This window comes from Thermobia domestica, chromosome 1 (genome assembly GCF_964235325.1).
Source record: "Thermobia domestica chromosome 1, izTheDome1.hap1.1, whole genome shotgun sequence".
NCBI classification, from domain to species: domain Eukaryota; kingdom Metazoa; phylum Arthropoda; class Insecta; order Zygentoma; family Lepismatidae; genus Thermobia; species Thermobia domestica.
The window spans coordinates 108,446,927-108,466,314 of NC_137454.1; the positions used below are offsets into that span (position 1 = coordinate 108,446,927).

A 19,388-nucleotide genomic window follows, 5' to 3' on the forward strand; every position below is an offset into this window, starting at 1 on the left:
ATTCTTTAAAGGATCTTTCACCTTTTAAGATATCTAAACATGACTTTATCAATTTTATGATCACTGAGGAAGTGTTACTTGATTGCTGATATTTTTTTAGAACGGAAAATTATCCGGAAAAATATAGCGGAAAATTTTCCACTTCACATCACTAACAACAATGTTCCGCGAAAGCTGTTTCGTGCAGCACATCGTTCATGTCCTTTTCTGTGTTTGTCTAAACTAAGCATCAGTGATATGATACCAAGTTAGAAACATATTACACTACAGGAAGTTGGTAAACTCAAAAGGCTATCATATGCTCATTAGTGCAAAGTATCAGTGTAAAACGGCACGCAGTAATGAACGCATTGACATACTCAATGTCACGAATATTTCTTGACGAATGCTGGTGGTGAATGTGTTCGAGTGATCAAGAAGGTGTTTATTAGGTTGTATAAAGAAAGGTTTTTTTTAAAATTCTTTTTACCCGTAGTGGCCATTTTTGGCGAAATGTGATTAATAAAACACAGAAAAATTTCAAATCGATGCCTCAATTTTCTGCGGTGCCGCTATTGACTTGATTTTTTTTTAAATGATGAAATCCTAGACTTTTTAAGACAAAAGTGAAATAGTTATAGCTGTATACTATGCTCCACTTACCTAGTAATAATTGTTCTCCAGTCAGTCGCAATATAGTGTAAAAAGATTTCAAGACTCTACTTCTAGTTTTTTGAGTTACTGCCACTCCTCTGAACCGTGGAGTGAAAAATCAATGATCTTATATTATACATAACCTTATATTTGTAAAAATCCCGAGAAAAATATTTAAATATGTTAGTGATTTTTCTGTTACGTATTAGACATAATGGAGTGAAAAATCAATAAAGTAAAATGCGTTCAAGTCTTTATATATTTGGAAAACGTATGATATTTTAAAAGTTGCAGAAATATCGCTGACATTATTGTTCTATAGCTCTTAGCTTATTTCCAAGTAAATTTATACATTGGGAATACACAAAACGAACCCCGAGGAGGTCTGTGCAGTTCGAGTTCTGCTCTCTCTCTCGCTCCTGGACTTATCGTTAATTTCGTATTTGCATAATGCTGGTTCTGAAATGTTGTCTACTGTTTACTTTCAGTTACTCTTTTTTGTTTTTTTAATTTGTATTCTGATTTCTTTATGAAATGTGTATCCGCTTCCGACATTATAAATTTGCCAAAATAAGTCTATGGCAAGCGTCTGCACTACACACAGAAATAACTGCTTCCGTCACCAATTTTAGCATATGCTCTACTGCTTGAATGTGGCAAGAGAAACATGTTATTTTTTTCATTTTCAACTGCGGCTTATTCAATTTTTATATTATGTTGCATCTCGCAACACCTTATCTTAGGTGTTGTGTTAGTGGTGGCTCCTTCAAGACACATTCAGAGGAGTTAATCACGTCAATGTAGGTTTCCGAGTCTAATTTGAGCTCAGGAACTTTGTATTCTCTCACTCTGACAGATGAGGATGATGTTCGTACTTCCAAAATTCTTCTCCAACCGAGAATTCTTATGTTCGCATCTGTGTCTGATGTCACTGCTAGAAGTAAATTCTCGGGATGTTTAACAATTTATTTCGCATTATTACTGGATGATTAATTTAGTATGTGAATCCATAGATCTAGAAAAGGACTTAAGTTTCCATAAATGTTTATCTCCCTGTGTGCACAATGGTCGCTTTTAATATAGAACCATACAAGAGCGTAAACATTCATCACGTAGGAAACCATTATCTTGAGCTCTGTTGACCGTTCCGATTTTCCGTTCCGATTTTAAGGCCCATAATTCTACTATCACGTGTTACCCATCTCGCTGAGTAGGTTTTCAGAATTTTGAATAGGGAAACGTACAGAACGATGACCCAAAGAAACAGCTTGACAAATATTCAGAAGATATTTTTCATCTGTGCTTAAATTTAAAGCATTGAATTTCTGAATCCAGTAAACAGCTATAGACTCAAACTGAACAAGTGGTAAGAACTCGCAATTTTGTAAAGCCATTCCAATTTCTCCTTCGTATGAATTTGGCCCCTTACTCTTACCATCGATATCATGGATTAAATGTCTAAGTGGAAGTTCATTTGTATGCTACAGACAAGTTATTTTTTTGAAGTGGCTTTCCTTAATAATTTTCAATTTTCGACATTACCTCATGTTTTCTTCCAGTATTAGCTGGCGTTCCACACAGCATAGAAGAACAAATTTTTACATGTCAAGATTTTGGTCACTGAAAAATTGAGTAGTAGTTAACTTGATGATGTTTCTACTCCCTAACAATGAGCATACATGGCCGATATACTTAGATTGTGTCTCTTCAAATAAAACATATTCTTTCTTAACTATCCAATGTGGTATGCCATCCTCCTATCCTTCTTTAACCATTTCCCTTTTTGTTCATTGATCAACACGAAATGGCACTTTTAACTTCGGAACTCGTCTTTGTTTTTCACATTAACAATGAATCAGTGGATAAGCACATTTCCCCGAGCAATAACAAATAAGGTTTCTCTGGCAAATTTTTGAAATTGTACTATTTTAGCATCACATGTAGGGTTTGATTTTTAAAGTGATTTTATGAGCTGAAGAATTTTTTCGTGATATTGAAGAAGTAAGGCAACAATTCGTAAAATAGAACCAGAATTTCTTTTTTTTGTTTCCCTTTCCTACAGGAGTTGTTTAAGCATACTTTCTATTTTAGGGAGTTGAACGCAACTAAACTCTTCTTGAGACCCAATAATATCATGAATAATGTCTTTTATGTCCTCTGACCGTACCCGAGTCTTATTCTCCATGTTGATACAAGCAAAACAATTACGTACTCACAAACAAACGAGTATATGGAAATCCAGAAGCGTGTAAGCAATAGGATTAAGCAAGGAAACAGCAACACGGGTCAACGCTACTAAACTAGCAGAAGTACAACACTCAAATGTGATAATTCATCTAAAACTGATTGTTATTTCTGTGTAAGGCGAATCCAATTTTTTCGATAATTGAGTTGCAAGGGAGGCAGCTGTCACATAATATTATAAGTTTATCGATTCCCCCCCCAATTCAAAGCGATGGCGAAATCTGATAAACAAGAGCTAACGATGTTAAATTCCTTTCCTCATTATATTTTTAGTGTTTGTAAACTAATTATTACTAAAGATAATACTGTATAAAGTAATAAATATTTCATTTCTTGTTTTAAAAATCTATTATTTCATCATTTTTTGAATTTCAAGCTAATGGCGAAACTTCAAAAATTGAGGCATCGATTTGAAATTTTTCTATGTTATATTAAACACATTTGGCCAAAAATGGCCACTAAGGGTAACGAGATTTCTTAAAAAAAACGTTTTTTTCGATACACCTTAGTATTTATAGAGACCCTACAAGTAGACAGTGCGTGAATACACGTGGATTAAAAAAGTTGTCGCAAGGAGAGTTGTGTGATAAGAGAGGTCGAGGAATAAAAGAAAACAAAACTTCTTCCGAGGATCAAGCTTAAGGGATTTTCCATCTATTTCAACCATTACTGCAGGCAACAAATGATGCTCTGTTCCTATCTATCGGTTTAAAATTGACCAAAATGTACAATCTCTGTAAATGTAAATTGGATCATGTTTCATATGTAAGCAGAGGGGTGTATGACAATATTCCGAACAAAGCAAACTTTAATCTGAAATTGAAGTTGCCAGATGTAGATGCATGACAGATATGAGACATACTAAACATTTTTAATCTCATCGGAGGAGCAGGAAAATTCCAACGCAAATACAGAGTTGATAAAGAAGTTGAAACAATATCAACAGTTACACCACCGACGTGTGAAATTTGGAAACACAATGAAATGTAATGACTTTAAGGGAGCTGTAGAATATGAAGTTACATGCATAACGTTTGACCTTCAAAAGACGTTGCCAATACCACGTCTGTTAACTAATGTAGTATACTGTAAATGCCAGTTATGGGTGTATAATTTTGGTATTCACAACATGAGAAGCAATAAAGCCACAATGCATGTTAGACGTGAATGCGTAGCATCCAGGGCATCACAAGGTTCGTCCTGTATTCTGAAGTATATTGACAACTAAGAATTTGCAACAACACATCTAGTTGCCTGGAGTGATGCGTGTGGTGGTCAAAATCGAAATTTGAAATATATGTCGATGTAGATTCAAATCGTACAAAGTGACACGAACACATTTGAAGTGATTCAACATAAATTCCTACAGTGTGACTTAGCTTTCTATGCAACGATCGTGATTTGTCAGACATAGAAAAGTGTCTAAAAATTCAGACTTCCCTCTCTCATTTTGACGATTATTCGGAAGTTATGCACAATTACATGAAAAAGAACAGATTTGAGGTATTGCAGATGACGAGTGAAGATATGATATGTACCAAGTTATTGGAATCTCAGTTTGTAAACAGAAAAGTGAATTCGAAGTGGAAGTGCAAAGTTCCATGGTTGAAGAGGAAGGACATAAAAGTGGAAAAGTGTAATCCTGGAATAATTTATTACGATACATCTTTAAATATGGATGAATATGATTCCATCAACTTTAACAGAAATGTGAAAGCACCACCAAAAGATTTGAGTTCAGTACATTTGTCCTCTTTGTACTCATATGGATATTCCATAAGTGGAGCAATGAAGGCAGATGACCTTTATCTTCTACAGTTTTTTTCACCAGTTCACCACTCATTTTACCAGAACCTGTAATCAGTAGAAGATTGTCATGCTGAAGTTCATGCACTTGAATACTAGCATGATGATAGTTTTGACAATAATCATGAATTTGATGATAGCATATAAGAGTGTCTATTGGTGCATTGCTAATATTTGAAACATTTTTTCTAAATTTATTTTCTTATGTGCTATAATACGTAGTTGAATGGAACATGTACAATATCATATGTAAGTACAATGCCGAAGTGAGTTAACTCCAAAGCGCTGTTTTCGATATATTTTACATGTCGCAAAACTGATTTTTTCCATTGAAATACTTTATGTAGATATTTTTGGTACTTTTCTAAAGCAAGTTCAGAAAAGAAACTAATAAAACCGATCCCCAGGATTTTTTAGTATAACGCCAAGTTTAATCTTATTTCTTCCCATGATGAACATTCTGTCATTTGGTTCACTCTGGTTTTACACAATACGTATGTGCTGTATATATTTTCAGTGGGTAACATTACTTTCGTATAAGAATGTAAGTAGTAATTGCCCCACCTGACCGTACTCTTGATTATCCAATTTGGGGCCACCATGGACCATAGTAAATGAATCAGGGATGCTTTGGCCCGGGATTGCGTCACCTATTGAAATTTTGCTTATGCTTATTCAGGAGCCATGCACGCTGGTGCGAATGAGTCAGAGGTACCTTGGCCCTGCTATGACGTCATTGAATTGGGAATTTCGGATCAGATGTTATGACGATTCTTTAAAATTACTAAAAATATGATCTTGATTCATTACGTTATGAAATAGTACAGGTTTACGAATGCTTTTTATTTTTCGTTCCCTTTTATGGCATAAAATTTGGAGATTTTTATATCTTTGATGAGATGACTAACACTGGTGCAAATGAAGTCTTTAGTTTTACGTCCCACGATTATGCCGGTTAGGCTAAAGGAGACGGTGACGATGAGAAATGAATAAATTGGTGGGGGAAAATTGGAGTATCCTGAGCATAATGTTGCCCATCACAAAACTATTTTCGCGGGGTTTGAACCTGGGACCACATACAGCAGAGGTGAACGCTCTACCACTGAGCCACCGCACCTCTATTGGTATGAATGAATTAGAGATATTTGGTTCGAGCTAATATGTTCGTTTGACGTCAATGAACTGGGATTTTTAGCTTGGAGGTTATGATGGTTTTTATTTCCCTTTTATGGGTATAAAATTACCAAAACAAGGTTTGATCTCTTTCTTGACGACCTATTACATTATGAATTAGTAGACCCAGTAATAGTATAAATTAGTATTAATATGAAACTCGAAAACTTTCAAGTTCATTCATAGCTAAGCGGTTACGATACACGTCTTTAACGTGGGGGACCAGGGTTCGATTCCCGGAAGAAGCTCATGCGGTTCGGATTTCACGTTAATTAGTAGGTTCCATTTTTCGCTGCTGAACGGGTCGCTAAACTCAAAATCAACTTAACTCGAAAACTTTGGGAGGAATACTTGATTTTTGGTTGTTATCCCTTTGATGAGATGGACTAACACTGGTGCAAATGAAATCTTTAGTTTTACGTCCCACGTTTTTGCCGGTTAGGCTAAAGGAGACGGTGACGATGAGAAATGAATGAAAGTATGGGAGAAAATTGGAGAATCCCGATCATAATGTTGCCCAACACAAAATTACTTTTGCGGATTTTGAACCAGGTACCCCAAGCACCGGAGGTGAACGCTTTACCACTGAGCCACAGCGCTCTCTACTGGTGCGAATGAATTAGAGGTATTTGGTTCGGGCTAATGTGTTTGTATGATGTCACTGAACTGGAATTTTTAGCTTGGAGGTTATGATGGCTTGTTTCGTTCCCTTTTATCGGTATAAAATTACCAAAACAAGGTTTGATCTCTTTCTTGATGACCTATTACATTATGAATTAGTAGACCCAGTAATAGTATAAATTAGTATTAGTATTAATATGAAACTCGAAAACTTTGGAGTTCCTTCGTGGCTAACCGGTTAGCGTAGGCGCCTTTAACATGGGAGACCATGGTTCGATTCCCGGAAGGAACTCATCCGGTTCGGATTTCCCGTTAATTAGTAGGTTCTATTTTTGCTGCTGAACGGGACGTTAAACTCAAAATCAACTTAACTCGAAAACTTTGGGAGGAATACTTGATTTTTGGTTAAGGTATGGTTTCTATTCACAGAACTTATGGGATTCGAACCACGATATTCAATTGTCAAAAAGTGTGTCCAGGAAAGCATACATTAATTTGAGACGCATAAAAGAGGGGGAGGGTCGATCCCGGACTTGGCTAACAACAATAATTAATTTGTATTCGTTTGTGGATTAAATAAAACTGTTGGCAAGATTTAAAAAGCTTCTTTGTGTATTGACTTATAATCATATGTTGAAAAAGAATCGTCAACTATATCGTGTTACATATGCTTACGTATTTGTTGTCACATTATTGTTGTCATTGTTTGTTTGAACAAGTACGGTGTTTAATTGTCAAATAGTGTGTAATGGTTTACTTTGAAAAGATATATTCATTCTTTGAGAAGGAGAAAGGGGATGATATGATGTTATTTTGGACCTAGTTAGTACCTCTTGTTTCGGTCTGTGACGTCACATTTACGTTTTGCTTAAAACTGATTGGTTCATCGTAATAACGATTAATCATACTTGTGTAACGAGATAACATTGAGGAGTTACTTCTTATGACAAAACAAGAACATATATGTGTAATGGTTTACTTTGAAAGAATACATTCTTTCCTAGAGAAGGTAAAGATGGGAAGTGATGAGCTGAACCTAGTTACTACCTTTCGTTTCCGTTCGTGAATAAATAATAATGTCGTCATGAGTATAGGCTTTTATAGGGCATGGGTACATGAACGAACACTAAAATTTCATGATTGGTTAATTTGGCAGAACCAAAGTCATGATCTCCAGAACTAGTTTTAGTATTTGAGCACCTAAAATTGCTAAAGATATAATTTGGGAAGGTTTCTAGCATCATGTATTCTCTTTATTACGTTATAGGCGTACACAGGCTAGATTTAGTTTCCGAAGGGCATGAGTTTGATTCTCGATGATCGCTTATATGACTGATATTAACAAATTTTTGTGCTGTTTTGGATTTATGCTCTACATAGACGATGTGTGACCTCTTCAAAGTGGAGTTTACTGTCAGTTTATTTACATATAATGAGGATATGCGTACCTTAATGCACTCCTCTTAATCTTTTGGATAAGAGAGAACCACGATACTTCAAGGCTACCTTCTTTGTCTCGGTGTTAGTCCGTGTAATTTATATCTTAAATAACATTGACGGTTTAGTTAAAATCATCTCAAAATATTTAGCCAAAATTTTTCAGTGAGTGCAAAGAGGGAATTAATTGTTTCACGGTTAATCATCAAAGCTTATCCGGTTTTAACTATTCGATTAACACATAAACGGTTTTTAACTATTCGATTAACAAATAAAAGGTTTTTAGCTATTCGATAAACAAATAAACCGTTTTTAAGTATTCGATTAAATTTTGAGTCTTCACTATTTTCCAGTTATTACAAAAGATCAAGTGAAAATTTGAAACTAAAATTTCTAGGACTCAAAAGTTTAAAATATAAAAATTGAACTGAAATTTTTGAATTAAAAGTTTCAACCTTTGTCAAACTAAATTTTTATAACTTGAAATTTTCAAATCACAATTTTCGAATTAAAAAAAGGTGAAACCAAATTTTAGAACTAGAAAAGTTGAAGCTAAAATTTTCGAATAAAAAAACGAAATAAATTTTTTTCGAATTCGAAATTTCAAATCAAAGAAAAAAATTCAAACTGAAGTTTTAGAATTAAAACTTTTCGAAACAAATTTTGGAAAACTACAAATTTTCGAACAGAAAAGATGAAATAAAAACTTTCGATTTCAAATTTTTCAAATCAAACAATTTCACACTGAAATTTTCGAACTACAAATATAAACTAAAAATTTTCGAAATATGAAATCAAAATTTTCGAACCAAAAGAAGTTGAAACTAATTTTTAGAACTAAAAAGTTGAAACTAAAATTTTCGAACAAAAATGAATTGAAGATTTTTCAAACGAAAAAGTTCGAACTGAAATTTTCGAATTAAAAGTTTCAACCTGTGTCAAACTAAAAAAAAATAAAATTTTCAAATCAAATTTTTGAACCTAAAATTTCGAACCAAAATTTTCGAACTGAAAGTTTAAAATTTCAACCAAAAAATAATTCGAAATTTTCATACAAACTTTTTGTAAAAAAAGTAAGCAGAGGTTTGAAAGTGATTTTTTAATTAGATTATACCTTAGAAATAAACGGTTTACAACAAATGAACGTTTTCGACTAATCAAAGTGTAAACTTAATGAATGGATTTCAAGGTCGAATTAGAAGTTAGAGGTAGGGATTAATCAATTTTGGGCAAAGGTAACTTTTCATCAATAACTATCCTCTATTCAAGTTTTATAGTCATAAAAGTTTATCATTTCAGATGACGAGAAAACTCCATATTTTTTTTTTAAATAGCAGTGATCTGTATGGTCATAACTCATTTCATAGCCGTTTACTGATTTTAAAATTTTAATTATCTTGAAGAAATATTTGGGACTAAGTTTTTGAGACGATGAACCGTTTGGTATGCCATAGCCGAATCGAGACATTGATATTGCTTAAAAAGAAGTTTAATCAAGCTTTATCTCATCAGACAGCCCTAACTTACGAACCGTTTTAGTGCATTTTTGTTTCAGATCAACGTCGACGTGATGGCCAGCCATAATCGGACTTTTTTTTTCGTATCATCTTGAAAGCACGCAAAGCTTCTTAGAACGGTTATATGCGTTAAGCTACGTAAAAATCCGAATCCCTACCACAGAACAAACATAAACGCATATTTTGAAGACCTTGAATCGAACCTGGGACCATCGGGATGGGATGGGATTGGATGGGATTCACTGTGGTAAGTAACCTTTTCTTAAAATGGCCCCAGGTTCGATTCAAGGTTTTCAAAATTTGCGTTTATGTTTGTTGGAAGCGAATAAGCATAAGCAAAATTTCAATAGGTGACGCAATCCCGGGCCAAAGCATCCCTGATTCATTCACTATGGTCCATGGTGGCCCCAAATTGGATAATCAAGAGTGCGGTCAGGTGGGGCAATTACTACTATGTAACACACCAATTAATTTTCACCTTTGGTCGAAAAAATAAAATAATATTTTTAAGTTTAACTTCCCACGTTTATGTCGGTTAGGTTAAAGGAGACGATGATTATCAGAAATTAATGAAATGGTGGAATGAAGAAAGGAGGAGGAAACGGGGAAATCCCGAGGAAACTCACGCACACGGTGTTTGTCCACCACAAAGTTTAAAGATCGAACCAAGGACCCCATTCGCAGAGGTGAATGCTCTACCACTGAGCTATCGCGGTCCCACCTTTGGTCGAGATAATTGATAAGCGTACATGAGGTTTTAAAGAAAAGTAGGAGGCAATACAAAGTTGTACGATGATATACTCATTCTTAAATTTATTCATTGCTTTCACATCTAAACTACATTAAATCAATTTGTGTTTTGCACTGACATTGTAAGCTATTAGTATTCGATGAGGCTGTTTTGAAGAGAAATTTCTCTAACAATATAAAGTGATTGAGGGAACAAATTTTATTTAGCCATAGAACAAATTTTATTTAGACTTTCTAGCATCAATTTGAATTATTATATTTAGTTATGAGACATAGTTGAAATTGTTACAAATGAATCACAGTTTACTTTGAATACAGTTTGGACTTTCAACCTTTTGTAAGAGAATCACATTGAATACAACTGTAAATTCGTAATTCAAAGAAAAACTTACAAGATTAAAAAAACGCAGTTTTTACAACTGTGTAAACTGATCATTTAATAATCCAGAAAAGAATAATATAAAAATTTGCTTAGTAGTATATGATTCTTATCTGGAAGCATGCAACCATGAACTGTCTTTGTACTACATACCAGTCAAAAACTATCCTACAAGTTAAATAAAGGAAGACAATCCTATGAAAGTTCGTAGTATATAAAGTGCATTAGCTCCAAAAGGATTGATCCATTCAAATATCAACCAGAAATTCTGAATTCCAATACAAGCTCACTATATTTTTTGTAGAAGTGTTATGTTGGTTTTAAAACGCTAAATTTTTGTAGTTGTGTTGAGTGAACAAAAATGATTAGAGACGTATTGTTCCGTAAAATGTCAGTCTCTAAACATATATATAAAAATGCGGTTTAAATTATATCAAATAGACGGTTATGAACAAAGTAGTCAGTGTTGCCCTTCGAAGCAGTCCACTTGATGTTAATGCACTGCTGGGAACGGCTGTATAAGTCCTGGTAACTTTTTGTGTACTCTCTTGAGGGGTAGCTTCAAAACATTACGTTGGATGTTGCTATATTCAAAAAACTCTGGGTCTTCAGGGAACATTTTAATATGTGAAACAAGAAAAAAGTCCGGGAAAGCAGATCTGGATAGTAAGGTCAGTGATTGAGTGACAACTCCACTGCTGGCCAGGAATTTTTGCACTAGAAAGGAGGTGCGGCTGACTAAGAGCTGTCGTGTAGCAGAGTTCAGTCACCTTAGTTGTCATTCTAGGATAAGGGCTTGGATAAGGCAGACGTTTCAGTCTTTCAGGAATTCTTTATTGACAAGGCTCTCAGAGTTGAAAAACACCACTATTATTGTCTTGACAGGAATATTTCACCTGGGAAATTCTTGCTTCTCGGCGATCCTAGATCCCACCACTAAACACTTTGACGCTTTCCCCCACAGTCTATCTCATCCACCAGGCCTCGTCGTCCATAACGATGGTTTTTAGGAAATTGTGGTCTCGATCCGCCATGTTGATGAGATCTCCACAGGCGTCAAACTGAGGTTGCATTTATCAAAATGTGTGCATGAGTCGGGAGCAAAGTTTGCGCTTATCCAAATACTAAGTCACTATGAGGTGAGCCGTCTCATGACCAATTCCTACATTACCCACTGTCATTCGCACTATCACATGATAACCTTGGGCCGAAAGTACCTTCATTCTCTGTATGTTGTTCGGAGGGCGTACAGTTGAAGGCCAGCAAGTTCGAGGGCATCTTCCTAACGTTCAAATCATTAATACATGGTTAAACCACTAATAAAGACATTTGAAGGTGGCAGATGCTCTTCGAAAACTGTTGTGGGCATTAGTCTCTTTCGCTGATTTTCCAAGTTTCAAACAGAACAGTTATTCGTTCGCTGCTCCATTTGAGTATACAGTTTTGGATTCGACCGCGCACACTACACGTTCACTCCACAATGTGCTGTTTATGTACGATAAGCACACATGCCGTGCCACCATCCTGAACGTTTACAGATTTGTCTGGACCTGTCTAGAGCTGAATGCGCCGCGGTGCACTCTTAGACTGTGAGCTTCATTCACCGAACTTTCTGGACACAGGTTGTACTTTCACAACTTAAGTATTGTAAATTTATTTTAAAGGCATGAACTAATTATCTGCTGTAATTTCCTTTTTCTACCTAGCATAAAAGGAAAAACTTCGCCTGGAAGTTACTCAAGGCTGACATTTGGTGTTCGACTTGGAAACACGCGCAGGCGATTGCGAGTTATACGAGCAACCTTAGATATTGCAGGTGAAAATAATTTATTTAACGTAATATAGTGCAGACAAATTATTAGTGTAATTAGAAATTATACTTATTGATAAACTTTTGATATAATTTATATTGAACCGCAGTGTAATACAGTGAAGAGAGAGAGAGAGAGAGAATAGTATTATACTTATGTTTGGAAAATTTAGTATATTGCTACATATAACGTGAATTTGTATAACACATATTGATATGTGTATTCAGATTTAGATTTGTTACTATAGGGTATACATTAACGAGGTAATGTTTTAATATTCATTTGTATAATGCGTGTATGTCTTATTAATGATTTTCAAATGGAAGATAAAGACATGCGGGCAATAAATAAAGAGTACTAGTATCCTTTGCTAACGACGAGCACTTTCTTTTCTACGAATTCTATTGACATTGCTGTTTCAAAAAACAAAAGATGCAGAACAATGCGACCTAGTAAGATTCTTAAGAACAATTACAGTCTCTTCCAATTTCTGAGTATTTGAAAACCGCTGTCATAGTAATCCTATTAGAAAGATGCCACCAGGACAAGAAAACAGATATGATAGCAGTAGGTGGAAGGTTAATTTTGGATCCTGACATCACGAGATTTCTTACGTTCTTTATCGTCGTGTAGTGATCAGTCATAGTTTAAGCTTTTATCAAGATTGAAATTGAAATGGACTAATCCAAAAAGCATTTTTCCATAATACGTTTGCAAGTCCAAAAACGAGAAGTCACTTCGCTGGTTACAAGATCCTCGTCGCTATGGAGTTGTTTCTTGGAGAGATTCTAACCTCAATAGCTAGAAACGGACTTTCGAAAATGTAATTTGTTACAACTTAGCTACATAACTAGTAATGCCTCATAGCTCTGATCGTGGAGTTCGCAAAAATGTATTCGCTACCACAACAAATCCATTCAAGCAAATTTGTAATTAGAACCTTAGTCGCAAAAATTTCCGTGCAGTCTTACGAATTCAAATTAAATGCGTTTTGTTTCAGAAAGAAAAGTTCTCTCCTACACAGTTATTAAATGAGTCAAATTACTGCCACGCAAATCAAGGAGTTTTTTCTCTCAATCTGTCAGATCTATTATACAAAATATATCCTATGGCGGGCAGCATATTGACAGGAGAGTAGCCTGTCCAAGCCTAGGAGCAGTACACACATTAAACTACAAACGATTGAATCTAGCATCGTGTCGCACATTCAAATGAAAACATGCATAGTGTAGTGAGTAGTAGGATAGTATTAGAATAAACTCAAGATGACATAAAGTATCATTATTCACCCTGAGGGCATGTTTGTATATGTAATCCTATGTTCAAAGACTATATTACAGATTAACTCTTTGTGGTACGGTGTTTCTAAACGTTATCTAATAGGTGGTAGAATGTAAGTACCACCGTACTTCAAAGAGTTAACCTACTTTGTAGGTCGAAAGAGAACCATTATGTCAGTCACCGCAGCTTGTAAATAATAATGATATGTAGGTCACACTAATTTCAAATTTCGCATTGTCAAAGCAAAGCACTATTCTTATCTCAAATAATAATGTTAAATTTACATTACCACGTAGGAATAACATTATCATGTTAGTTTTAAGTTTTGCTTAGTTGTCATTTTAGAAAGTTAATTATTTGCAGTGCACATTGTTATTTTTAAAAGGTATCGGGTGGGAATAATGATTTTTTTTATTTATTTTCATATATATATGCGTCCCTAATTTGTATGAACACCTTTCTGTGTACATGGTAAACGTGTAGGTGCATATCTTCGTCTTACAAATGCTGAGAAGAGATTAGATTTAGCGTTGGTAAAGAAGTTCTGTTAGACCATGCGGACCCTTAGAAGATGTAGTAGAAAGTTTGCAGATGATGAAAATATTGTGACAAATTTTATCTTTACATGTAGACTTGACAACATTAAATCAGCTTTCAACATAATTTTATTTTTCTACTTGGCACAATTAAATCACCTATATACATTGTACTTTGCACCGTTAAATTACCTGATGTACATTTTTTTATAAAATAAATTTATACACATAATTATGTATCATGGATTACTATATATTAATTACCATCATACAACTTTATTATTAAATTATATATATATATATATATATATATATATATATATATATATATATATATATATATATATATATATATATATATATATATATATATCGCTTTTCATTACTCGATAATGGCGTAAACGTTTTATGATGTAAAAGGAAGTTTTAATTTATAGAAGTAAGATTTTACCTTCCGTCAACTGCATTAGCTTATTTTACAATTCATGTTGAATATGATTTCTATCTTTTGTTAGGACAATTAAGACAACATACACAGTACGATTCGGATAAAAAAAAACACCACTCCTGTTAACATGTTTTTCAAGAGAGTTCCGTAATAAGCATTCTTATTTAATTCTGAAAGATAAACTATACCATTCAAAATATTCTTGTAATTCCACAATACACATACTATACTTGTATATGAGCTCCGAAACCAACACAAAACTTTCTTTAACGGTTCTCCTTCTGACAATTTTTCGGAAAGTCAGATTTGTTATTCAACGCTCATTCGTGTTACAGCCATCAGCAGGTAAAATCTGCTGACCTTCGCTCTATACATTTTAATAGATGAATAACGATCACTACAAATGTTGCAATTTTCCTTAATTCTGTAAATTTTCGTATTATTATTATTATTATTATTATTATTATTATTATTATTATTATTATTATTATTATATCTTTAAGAGGACATCATCTTAAATATATGAATTATTATAACACATTATGTGATAAAGAGAAAACATGTAATTGTAGTAAGTTATAAACATATAAAATAGTGGTTATTACTATTTGTATCATTCACAAAGTACATTCGCAATCACTACAGAGTGTATATGCAAGTTATATGTGCGCACACTGTGTGTACGTACGGAGTATGCCAAAATTGAAAGTAGTGTCAAGAAAAACGTTTTTCATGTTGCTAAGGATACACGCTTTAAATGTATACAAGTATTTCCTGAGTGTAACTAACAGTGCTGACGTAATCGATGACAATCACTGCTGAGCAGACTAGAGAATAGCGCTTGGTAAAAGAATGGATGAACTTGTTGAACTTACAGAATGCAACGTGTTGTTTGAAGTAAAATAATTGACTAGTAAACAACGCGAACGTAAAAGTACAAGGTACAAAATTAAGCTATGAAGGCTATTCCGAAATCACAAATAAATTGTACTTATTATCACTCTGTTCTATATATTGAAACAGAGTGAAACAATGAAATAATGACAACATTATTTTTTCATGATTTGGCGTATCTTAAACAAAATAATATACATAGATACTTAAATCTTAACATGTTTCACAAGCTTAATTAAATTCTAATCGGAAACTTGTCTACCAATTTTCACAATTTAGATTTTCTCATTGTATGATTTTTTTTGGCAAAAAACACATTTAATAAAATTTGAACACACATTTCCAACAAAAAATCTTCCTAAAGCTTGCACATACTTTCAAAAATCAGTTCACCAATATTCGGACAAAAGTAAACTTGATAGATTGGGTCACAGTTACTACATTTCAATAGACCACTTCAAAATTCAAGAAAAAGCGTACCCCTCAAATGCCGCGACGGGAATATTTGTGCACTTTTCCGTTCTTTAACTTGCAAAACTTAAGGACATATTCTTCAATTTTGTTATTTGACCCTTATTTCCACCATTATGGTAATTATTTCTAGGGTCACAAATAAACTTCATACAATCATTCTGTGCCATAACAAAAATTGCTCAAAAATACATTAGTGAACTCTTTTATTTATATTTTTCATGCTTTTTCATTTCCTCGCTAGATGTAAGTTCATGTACACATTTATAGATTTCTGAGAAACCTATTGAGTCGTTCGGCTATTGGTTTACATGCATACCCATTAGAACATTGGCAAGTGAATACAAAAGTAAATACTGTACCAGCTTTGATTCTCGTTGTCAGTAGTTATCTGCTTCTACAATGTTGTCTCATCTTAAATGTAGAGAGCTGCTTACAAAGCGAGACAGAATACACAAAAGGCTGTCAGCAGACGTAATTTATTACGTACCCATGTTTCCATGAAAATTTCAGGAACTTGTAAAATTAAAAAGAAGTTAAACTGCAGAACTATTAACCTAAATTTGTTTATATGTACGATAATAATTTCCTCTCGCAATGTTCTAGTTCTACTTGCGGCAAACCCGGTAGTCTACGATATACACCACTGTAAACGAGCCATGGATTCTGTCTGTGTTTATGAATTTTTATATGTCTGAGTCATATCTGGTTATGCTTTGTAAATACACATTCAAAATATTAGCATGCTGGTGATTATACTATTTGGTCTAGGAATTAATTCGTGCGGGTGGACAAGAGATGGCGCAACGAACGGAGCGTCCCACAGTTCCGCGTATCCACACATGTGTTGCAAACCCCTGTCATCGCGTATCGTTCGTAGTATAGGGCAGTGGATTAAAGCGTCAACAACACCAGTTTGTAGTTAAGTGAACATGGCGCAATTTGTGCCTGATAAAGTGTTTTTGCGGGGTGTCCTGCTGCATTACTTTAACATGCAGAAAAGTGCGACTGAAAGTCATCGTATTTTGGTGGAAGTGTATGGTGACCATGCTCTAGCTGAGCGAACGTGTCAGAAGTGGTTTGCACGGTTTAGAAGTGGTGATTTCGGCTTGGCAGACCAAGAGCGAGCTGGACAGCCAAAAAAAATTCAAGACGAAGAATTGACAGCATTGCTCGAGCAGGATTCGTGTCAAACGCAGGAACAACTTGCAGCAGCATTAGGCGTTGATCAAACAACAGTCTCCAAACGCTTGAAAGCCATGGGAATGATTCAAAAGATGTCACATTGGGTTCCACATGAATTGAAAGACAGAGACGTTGAAAGACGAAAAACCATTTGCGAATTGCTGCTTCAACGACAGAGCAGAAAGGGGTTTCTGCATCGAATTATTACGGGTGATGAGAAGTGGATCCATTACGAGAACCCTAAACGAAAAAAGGCCTGGGTGAAACCAGGTGAACCAGGTCCATCACAACCAAAACGAGATATTCACTGTGCAAAGGTTATGCTGTGCATATGGTGGGATATGAAAGGTGTGGTGTACTATGAGCTGCTGCAACCGGGTGAAACTATGAATGGAGAACGTTATCGACGACAATTAATGCGTTTGAAGCAAGCTCTGGCCAGAACACGACCAGAATGGGAGAACAGACATGATAAACTTATTGTTCAACATGGTAACGCTCGCCCACATGTCGCAAAACCGGTCAAAACCTATTTAGAAAATGTCGGATGGGAAGTTTTACCCCACCCGCCGTATTCACCAGTCGTTGCTCCTTCGGACTACTACTTGTTCGATTGCATGAACAACGATTTGATTGGACAGCGCTTTACTTCTTCAGAAGATATCGAAACATGGGTCTCTGACTGGATCGCTTCCAAGGATTAGGACTTCTTTCGCCACGGAATCCGTACCTTTGCCTGACAGATGGGCGAAAGTGGTGGCTAGCGATGGACAATATTTTTCTTAAGGTATTTATGTATTTTGTGTTTGTACTACAGCTTCAATGTGTGCGTACCAACCGCACGAATTAATTCCTAGACCAAATAGTAGGAGATTTTCTTGGTTGTAGTTACAAATTTGTAACGAACACAGTTCATCAGCAAATGGATCCCGTAAATCAGAATGTAACGACCATAGCAAGACTACCAGAGCTTATAAAATTCTGGAATGTAATGAACTGAAATATTTCACTCATTGAAAAAGTGGGTTATCATGGGTGGAAGAATGAAATTGAAGCATAAACTATAAAAGTACGTGTTAATTATTTCAAAATATATAGATACCATACTTGTAAATGAATTGCTTTATTTGCATATACGTATCATTATAAAATATAAGATAAAATAGCATAATTATAAAATAAAGTACGTCAAGAAAATACAAGAACATTATTTAAAAAAATAGAAATAAAATACCTTAAACTACAAAAATGTATATTCCTTTGAGATTTATATCATATTATTACCATGTGAGTTGACAGATTGGTAATACATTCAGGAAATTCTACTGGGGATGAAATACTCCAGCTGCCAGCATACGTTACAAAAATATCTTAATGAATAATTATTTAACTAGAAACTTCACTCTGAACATATTCGGTTATTTTCAAATTCTATTCAAATCATGTTCAAATATATTTAGAGCATTTACATTCATGTTTAGTTCAAGCTGGCTAAGTAAATTACTTTTTTTATAAGGGATACCCAGACTTGTAACTGTTTCTGATATTAGTATGTTGTTTCTAAAGATTACATATTGATAACAATAATCTTATTTAGATTTATTAAATTTGTGTTTCTTCTCTACGTTTTAGTGTCTATTGGTGGAGTCTTCAGCTTTTTTCTTGGCGCTAGTATTATGAGTGTTGCTGAAGTACTTTATCTTCTTCTAGTTAGACCTTTCTTCATCTATCACAAATATTAGAAAGACAGAAGGCTGTGTTAAGGAAGGCTCAAGACAGGACGAAAATATTATGTTTCTTTACTTGATTGTAAATATAGTACATCAAATTCTTATTTACCACAATGTAAGTGTGTTACATTTAAATTGGTGTCCTTGCAAACGAACACTGCAGGCACACAAAGTAACATATTTTGTCTTTTGTAGTTCGCAAGAGATATAGAAAATAATGTATTGTTTCGATTTAATGTGAAAATAAAATTGTGGGTTTTACTTAGTAATAGAAGCGATATACTATTATCATTAGTACTTTTTAAAAGTTTAACATCCTACAATTATGCACTATGAATATGGGAGACAGTGATGATGAGATGGATACTAATGGAATCAGGAAAGTGGAAACAAATCAGTGAACCACAAGAGAACTCAGCCACAAAATTTACTTGGCTGGAGTAGGTGTCGAATGAGAGACCCCCACTTACCA

The 19,388-nt window shown here is 34.5% G+C and overlaps 1 protein-coding gene across 1 annotated transcript in view; it reads left to right on the top strand.

Annotated features, from left to right (window-relative positions):
* Window positions 1–19,019, top strand: part of LOC145693611 (sodium channel protein Nach-like) — a 30,677-nt gene extending 11,658 nt beyond the window's left edge. Inside the window, exons 5-6 of the mRNA XM_081769804.1 lie at window positions 12,267–12,376; window positions 18,819–19,019. Coding sequence (XP_081625930.1) covers window positions 12,267–12,376; window positions 18,819–18,928 — 220 coding nt within the window. The 3' untranslated portion in view covers window positions 18,929–19,019. The remainder of the gene's footprint in view (window positions 1–12,266; window positions 12,377–18,818) is intronic.
* Window positions 19,020–19,388: the final 369 nt, after the last annotated feature.